Below are 7906 nucleotides of genomic sequence, written 5' to 3'. Positions count from 1 at the left end.
GGCACCAGCATCATCGCCACCACCACCACCCAGCCAGCATTATCTTCCACAGCAGCAACAGGAGCGTATGTCGGCAGAGAACGCGACCATAGCTTGACTGAACACCTCACGCCCCACACCCCCCCCCCCTCATTTCTTAGCACGTCCGCCGGCCTCGGGACGACATCGGGCGGCCGCGCGGCGTCAGGCAACGCCGCAGGCTCTGCGGCCTGGGCCTCGGGCCTAGCGGCGGGGGCAGACCACGGCGCTCGGATAGGGAGCTCCGCCGGCCGGGGCGGGGGTTGGTCGGCCAGAGGCTGCGCGCCCGTGGCGGCGCGGCCCGGCAGGACGCGGTGTCGCTGCCACAGCCTTGATGCGGCTTTCGCCATCTTGGCCAGGCGTGAGGCCGACTCGCTGGTGAGTTTGTGTTGGTTGCGGTGGTGGCGATTTCTTATCTCGGTTTTTATTTAATTTTTATATCTTTTGGTTGGTTGGTTGGTCTTGTAGCCTGCTCGAGGCGAATAATTGTCGGTGAGCTCATTTGTACCTTGAGGGATTGTGCGGTTTTAATTGCTGTGGAGGGGATGGCGGTGTTGGGTGAGCAAGGACGGGTTTGATGTGCCGCTGTTTACTGCGTTTTAACGGCGGTGCTTAGAATATTGTGCGGGTTTTTATGTAAAAAAAAATGCTGCATGGGCTTTGTTTTGGGTGTTTAAGCAGAATTATGTGTTGTTTGTGGTTTTTTTTTGTTGTCAAGAGTTGCATTTAAATTAAGGGGGGTGAAAAAAAAATCTATATTGCGTTTTGAGCAATAATTGCATCGCTTTGTTTCGGCTCCGTAATTTGCGGAGTAAAATCGCACATTCTCACACGCGTTGCTTTCTGCAGGTGATGCTGACACATTGCAATTAATTAACACAATGCTTTAAATTACACAACAACAGCAACAACATCCTTTACAGTCTAGGGATTTTAAAGTACAAGTTTATGTTTGGTGCATATCTGTGCCAGGAGCAAATTCACACCGATGTTATTAATCACGATGTAGCCATTTCTTCCCAAATGCTTATTATTCATTTGCAGGTCGACATTAAGTTGGTAATTAATCGCGTTTTTGGCCAACGTGGCTGATAAGATCGTAATTCTCACAATTTTGTGCCGTCAATGGTTTTTATTTCATTAACAAATTCGGGGGAGAAATTATTGTATTTGCGTTTAATGTACATCTACAGCATAGCTTCACTACTGATGTGTGTGCAAATCTGTTGCCGTGTAGATTTAAAATTGGCACCTGTCTAAAGCCACTTACGTGTAAAGGATTCGTTATCCAATAATTCGTTTAAATGATCAACTTTCCTATTAGCAGGTGACCAAAGCATTAATTAACGGCGATTTAATGTAAACTTAGCCCGAAACCTCTGCCAGTTATCTTGCAACACAGTATATTATAACCTACACGTCGATATTGTAATGCACAGGCACACACACACACAGAGTCAATGTATATGCCGATGCACTACGAATTGCTGTAGTCACATTGGTCACGGGGGGGGGGTGCTTTGCTTTACCATACTTCACCGCATTGGTCAGTGTGGGTTGGTCAAGGCAAGGCTGGCCGGTCTCGAACTGGTTGTGATATTATTCACCACTGACGGGGTAAAGGTTAAGCCCTGGCTAGGGGAATCTAACTGGGTTGGCCAGGGTGTGTGGGAGTGTGTGGGTGCGAACCGTCGAATATCCGCCCTGACCGCATTGACCGCCCCCCACCACCGTTGCGGGTTTACTGATTTTCGTGCGTGGTGTCATTTCTCTTTTTGTCTCCCTAACCTAGACATCAGAGGGCGCAAACGGGTTTTGATTCCTTACCCGTACCCGGCCGCACCAGGGTCGCAAATGGGTACGTGTACCCGGCCGGGTACGGGTAGCCGTTCCCTACCCGTACCCTACCCTACCTGAAATGAGTGACAAACGGTGACTCACCAGTGGCTCACGGCCTCCCCGTACCCGGCCGCACCAGGGTCGCAAACGGCTACCCGTAACCGGCCGGGTACAGGTAGCCGGGTATCGGGTAGAGTACGGGTATCGGGTACCCGGTTGCGACCTCTGCTAGACATTCAGACGGTCCAGCCTAGTCACAGCTGCCCGTGGATCGCATGTGCCACGTCCGGGAATGCGCATGCCCCTTCTTACCTTTCTCCTCCTACTGTGATTGTGTTTCTTATTCTACTGTTTGTTGTGGCAACGTAGCTCGTCGAATTTCTCCGGTGTAAGTGACATGTTCTGATTCATTACGTTTAGCAGCTGCATTTAGGACTGCCTGCATTCACGTTACGTAATCCAATCAGCGTTGAGCATCTCACGCTTGTTATGGAATTAACCCTAGAGTATTGGCTATTAATCCTCATTGATGGACGGTCACTGTGCCCACCGATGTGATCTATGCCAAGGCAATTACATTGGTATTTCTTTGAGTTCTTAACGCTTACTCGTAGCGACATCATTACGTGTAAAGTTAGCTTAACAATTAAACGAACACTGGTCGCGCCGCGTTGTGACTTGCTGAGTTGGGAGTCACGGCCACGACTAACATGAGTAGCGTGTAGTAGTACCTGAACCAGTCCTACCTATGGCCAACACACACAGGTTAGTGCGGTGAAATATGGTCTAGCAACGCCGACAACGAACAAGGCGTGGGAGATACCGTCAATCAGGGCTGTACATTTAACTCGTACCTTGGGCGTCATGTCCAGGGTCTCATGACGGTGGTTTTTGTGGTTATGGTGATAGTGGTCATGGTGATGATGATGGTGGTGGAGAAGGCAGTCGGACGTACTCGTCTTTGGAGACCACACACCACAATCTGCTGGTGATTTAACAACACTCTGAAATTTAGAGAAGTTGACAACATTTCTGATTTGGCTTACGAACGCTCTTTCGTGATTGGACACACGAGTAGTCAATAAACCCTTACACGTGTATATTCTTAGGTTTTTTCCGTAAAGTCACGTAGGTAAAAAACATTAAAAAGTAAAGTAAAATAAAAAAAAAATAAAAAAAATAAAAAAATCACGACGTTTCGGAGGCAACACAAGCTTCCGTCTTCAGGTGGTACCGTCACAGCCACGACAGCTGTATCAAGTAAATGAGAGATTGCAGTAGCTACCACTCCGTTTATATAATGGTTGGAGAAGATCGTGGTGCAAGGGGCGCATACTTATTTTTAATATGGTAAGGTGAGGCTTAAGACTAAGAATAGACTGCATAACAAAGGCTGAGCCTTTGTTGTGGAGAGGTGCGGTTTGTGACTCAACCTGTGGCAGGGATACCACCACTAAACATGGTAAAACTGTAATAGTTGTCTGTCAAATAAGATTGGCAAATAAGTGTAGTTAAATCTTACACATGTCTAAACCGTAGACATTAACTTGTGTTAGAGATAACAATACTATCTCTAATCCAGGAATTCCTGACTTGAGTCACCGAATTATCTTTTCAAGAGGATCATGCCTTGGGATGTTTGGCTACTAATTACTTTCTGTAGAAACTGCAAAGCTCATTAATGGTATTGACCAAACAACGAAATGCAGAGAGCCCTCCTGAATTAGCCTTGAGACTCGGTGAGGCTTTCCTGGATAAATACTGTGCAGAGCATCATTATGTTATAATTGCTCTTATAAAATATAGACCACACGGTGTGGATAAGAGTCAGTTGTGTGACTTTCAGAAGACGTTCTGTACCGTCATCTTACAATCGGGCTGTTCGCTGATGCGCTCTGATGTTACACCGCCCGCTGTGGGAGTTCCAAATTGACATTTCATTGTTTCAAGACGTCACACAGTTGGAATATAATTGGGACGAAAAGGCAAACGGTGTGTTTCGAATGAAGCGTTGCAAATGAAGCCCATATCAGGTGAGAGATCCATGTGTGTTCTGATCCCACGAATGTGTCAGTCTACGTGTGTGTGTGTCTGTGGGGGAGCGGTGATGTAGTGGTTGGTGCACTGCACTACGAACCCGGCGACCCGAGTTAAATTCCCACTCGCTACCAACAGCAGTGGTGAATATTTGAACTGGTCCTGGACATCCCCTAGGTCGACTCCGCCTTCAGTGAGTACCCTGTGCGGTGTGTAAACATCATCATCATCCACTGGGGAGACAAAGGCGGTTGGGCGTGGTGCTGGCCACCTGTCCCCTCGTGTGCTGGTGCTGGCCTTAATAGATGCTTGCAAACAGCACTTGTCCCAAAAGTCTGAAGACTGTAGGGGGATCTTTGTCTTTGTGGCGCAATAGTGCAGTGGGTGCATTGGTTCGAGCACTACACTATGGACCCGGTGATCAGAATTTTGTCCCCGTCTCACCCGCAACCTGCCCCAGGACATGGATCAGGCGAGCACGCTGTCGCTGACGCTGGTGGTGGGCTGCACAGTTTCTTCGCTCGCCCTGCTCTGCCTCATTGTGGTCTACGCGCTCTACTGGAGGTGAGGTCCTCCTTCAAACTCCTCCTCCTCCTCGTCTTCCACTCCCTCCCCTCGTTCTTTTCGATGAGAAGAAACTAAACAAATGTTCGGTTATTCGACACTTTGCTTCATTCATCGTGTCGTTTTTGGGGTTTTTTAAATGTTATTTTAGACTTTTAATGACCTTTTCTTCTTCTTCAAGAAATATAACATATTTACACACTTTTCCGTGTAACAGAAATCCCATTGTGTACTGTGTTCGCAGACGCAATAAAAAAACACCCTGAAATGCCCATTGCAAGATCCCCTCCCGTCAGTCACATTATACAGAGCACCCCTCTGTAGCCCAACATGTCAAAAATGATGGAACACCACCTGTCAACTGAGCCTCCCTCCCTCCTTTTTTGTTTGTTATTTTTTTGCTTTTTTTAACGATCAGACTAGAAAGATGCTCGGTCTTTCGGCACTTTACTTCGTTCATCATGTCGTTTTTTTGTTTTCTTATGTGCTCCCTTTTTTTAAATCAAAGATATACCGTGGGTTTCCCGTGTAACATTAGTCCCATTGTCTGTTACTGTGTTCATGGACACCAACAAGAGAACAAATCACCCTCAAAAACCCATCACCAGATCCCCTGCTGCTGTGCTACCAGCACCATAGCGGCGAAGGCACCTGCCTGACCTCCCCTCCCTCCCTCCCTCCCTCCCTCCTTTTTTTTTTCGTTTGTTTGTGTTTTTTTTTAATCAAAGATTTAATGCGAGTTTCCCGTGTAACATTAGTCCCATTATGTGTTACGGTGTTCATTGACACCAATAAGAAAACAATTCACCCTCAAAATACCCATCACCAGATCCCCTGCTGCTGCGCTAGCAGCACCATAGCGGCGAAGGCACCTGCCTGACCTCCCTCCCCTCCCTCCCCTCCCCTCCCTCCCCTCCCCTCCCTCCCCTCCTCTTTTTACCATTCTTTTATAAAATTTCTTCTAAATCCCTAAGCAAGCTTGAACATTACAATAATTAAAAAGAACATCAGCTGCAATACACAGTAACTACTTACTGCAGACCTTATGGCATATCAGGTGACCAAACACAGCACTGAGTAAACAGCCAGCACACGGGGATGGTCGGTACCCAAAACATGTAGTACCTAGGTAAGCAATGGCAGTGAGCACACCCTCATGGGGAGCCAACCCGACGCCAAACAGTCAAAAAAAAACTTGCTAAAGAAAAACCCCGCGGAAAGTACTGCTCTCTCTTTTCCACAAGCAGGTACACAGCATAAAAACAAAATCTACAAACATTCTCAAAATTCGGCGCATATGCACACAAATTTCATAGGATCTGGTTGTTATACATTAGGTCTACTCAGATTATATTGTCCCCTGTGATATAAAATACTCCACTAATATACCAATTGCAACAGGAGACAACCGTAGCTCAAACTTGAGTTTACTAATTGGGTATGCCCTTGAGAATTAAGTCATCATTCAAGGATGTTGGCATCTAGGATCCCATCTTATGACTGGTTGGTTTAGATGCCTTTACTTTGAGTAAGTCCAGGCAAAGGTGGCAACTCCAGCCTTTCCCTGGGTACTCAGACATGGCAGGGCTGAAACAATACATGTGATAAACACGGTCGCAGTCATTGCAAAACAGCAGCTGGTCGTCATTCTCATCGGCGCCGCAAATGTTGCAGCGCTTGCACTCAATGCACTGCCAACGGTAAGTCTTGATGGCGGTGATCATGTTTGAAGTGTACTCCAAACAGGACGGGTGTGCAGGACGTCCACAGTCGGAGCAGGAAACCAATTCTTCCGGTTGTCCCGTCTCCTTGTTCTCCAAATCGCAGTAGTTGCTAGGGTTTGCCAGCCCATCAGGACCTTTTTTGGCTTTGAGGTCCTCCGAGCGGCGCGTGACAGGTGTGGCGGGCCGCGAGTCCTTGTCCTCGCCCTCCTCATCCACTAAGCGGCTGTGCGTGTAATGACAGCCCGGCCCAGGGCGGTTCTTGTACCGCTGTCTGCAAACGTCGCAAATGTCGCCTGCAAACAGCTTGCCTTTATCCTCCTGTGCTGCTGCTTCATTCTTCTTCCTGGTCCCCGCTGCTGCCTCGCCGGGGTCCTGTTTGGGCTCCTCCGTGCTCTTGGCTGCTCGCGTTTCCTGGGAGCCCTCGGCCCCCTCGCTGGGCGCGTCGTCGAGGTCTGAAGTGCGACCCTCTTCACTTGTGTCCTTCGCCACTTCGCAGATTGCGGTTTCCTCCGCTTCCATCTCAGGCTCCATATTTTCATCAGGCGTCTTGCACTTGAGCTTGGTTCTTGCACGGGGCTTCTTCCCTCTGCGTATCCCACTTCTAGGGGCATCTGGGATGGCGAAGACCCCGTCCTTGCCACCAGTGCTCTCCGCATCTCCCCCAGGCGTCGGTGCGATGTCCGACTCCAACTCTGGGAGATCTTTAAAGGGACTGACCTCATCCCCACTGGTCTCTGGAGATAATGAAGCCGAGTCTTCCGTAAATTTCCTCTTCAGAGGTCCGGCTGTCGATGATGACTGGGTGGCTGGCTGAGCCTCAGTCTCCATGTCAGTAGCTGGGGTTGGAGCGGGGTCTACCGCCACCTCGTGTGATCTCCGTGGTGAGGGACCCTCTCCTGAGTCACTTGTTGGGTGTGCCTCTTTATCACCCTTTTCCACCGTTGTCTCGCTGGTAGATTGGGCATTTGCTGTCATCGGGCAGTGTTTTTTAACATGCCCCTCTGCTTTGCAAAGGTTGCATTTTAGCACATCCTTGCAGTAAAACAGCCTATGGGCCCTTCCTCCATTCATGACCACAAAGGAGCCCTCTTCAAGCTGCCCATTGGGCACCAGCATGTAGACCTGCCTTCTAAAAGACAAGACATGCCTCAAGGCAGGATTTTTGAGGCCCAGAGGCACACGCTGAAGATTGGAAGTCAGCGTGCCCAACTTAGCCAGGTGATCTTGGATGTCTTTATCGGGAATGTAGGGGGGGACGTTGGATACGATCACGCGTACCGACGGTGATGACATTGGCTCCAAGGTAAGGTGCCAATCGCCAACCGTCAGCCCCTTCTCCATGGCGGCATTTGCCACCTTTTCAGACTCCATGAAGAAAACCACTCTTCCGCTCACCTTGGAGGCGTACCTTATCGAGCCCCCTGGCACGATGGCGCGCAGCGCATCCACGTAAACTTCAATCGGAACATCGTGAGAAGCCGGGCAGCGGATCCCAGCCTCCCGGGGAGGCTCTGGGTGCTGCTGCAGGCGCCTTGCAGACCCCAGAGACGGGTCTTGCGTTGGTGCGGTAGCTTTCGCGTACGTTGTTGCGGGTCGGGTGGACATCTTCACGTGTGTGAGATGTCACACACAACTACGAAAGCAAACCTCTCTACTTTCTAAAGTCAGGAAAAAATTACCAAAAAAACAAGAAACGTAACAAAAATTTCATATAAAGATGGTCA

At 49.0% G+C, this 7906-nt stretch overlaps 1 protein-coding gene across 1 annotated transcript; it reads right to left on the bottom strand.

Moving 5' to 3' along the window:
- Window positions 1-5782: 5782 nt before the first annotated feature.
- On the bottom strand, window positions 5783-7364 carry LOC144726243 (uncharacterized). The gene has a single exon (XM_078604783.1). It carries the CDS (start codon window positions 7296-7298, stop codon window positions 5940-5942), a length of 1359 nt encoding a protein of 452 aa, XP_078460909.1. The 5' UTR covers window positions 7299-7364; the 3' UTR covers window positions 5783-5939.
- Window positions 7365-7906: the final 542 nt, after the last annotated feature.

This window comes from Lampetra planeri, chromosome 23 (genome assembly GCF_965212315.1).
Source record: "Lampetra planeri chromosome 23, kcLamPlan1.2.h2, whole genome shotgun sequence".
NCBI classification, from domain to species: Eukaryota; Metazoa; Chordata; class Hyperoartia; order Petromyzontiformes; family Petromyzontidae; genus Lampetra; species Lampetra planeri.
This window is presented reverse-complemented; position numbering and strand designations above follow the sequence as displayed.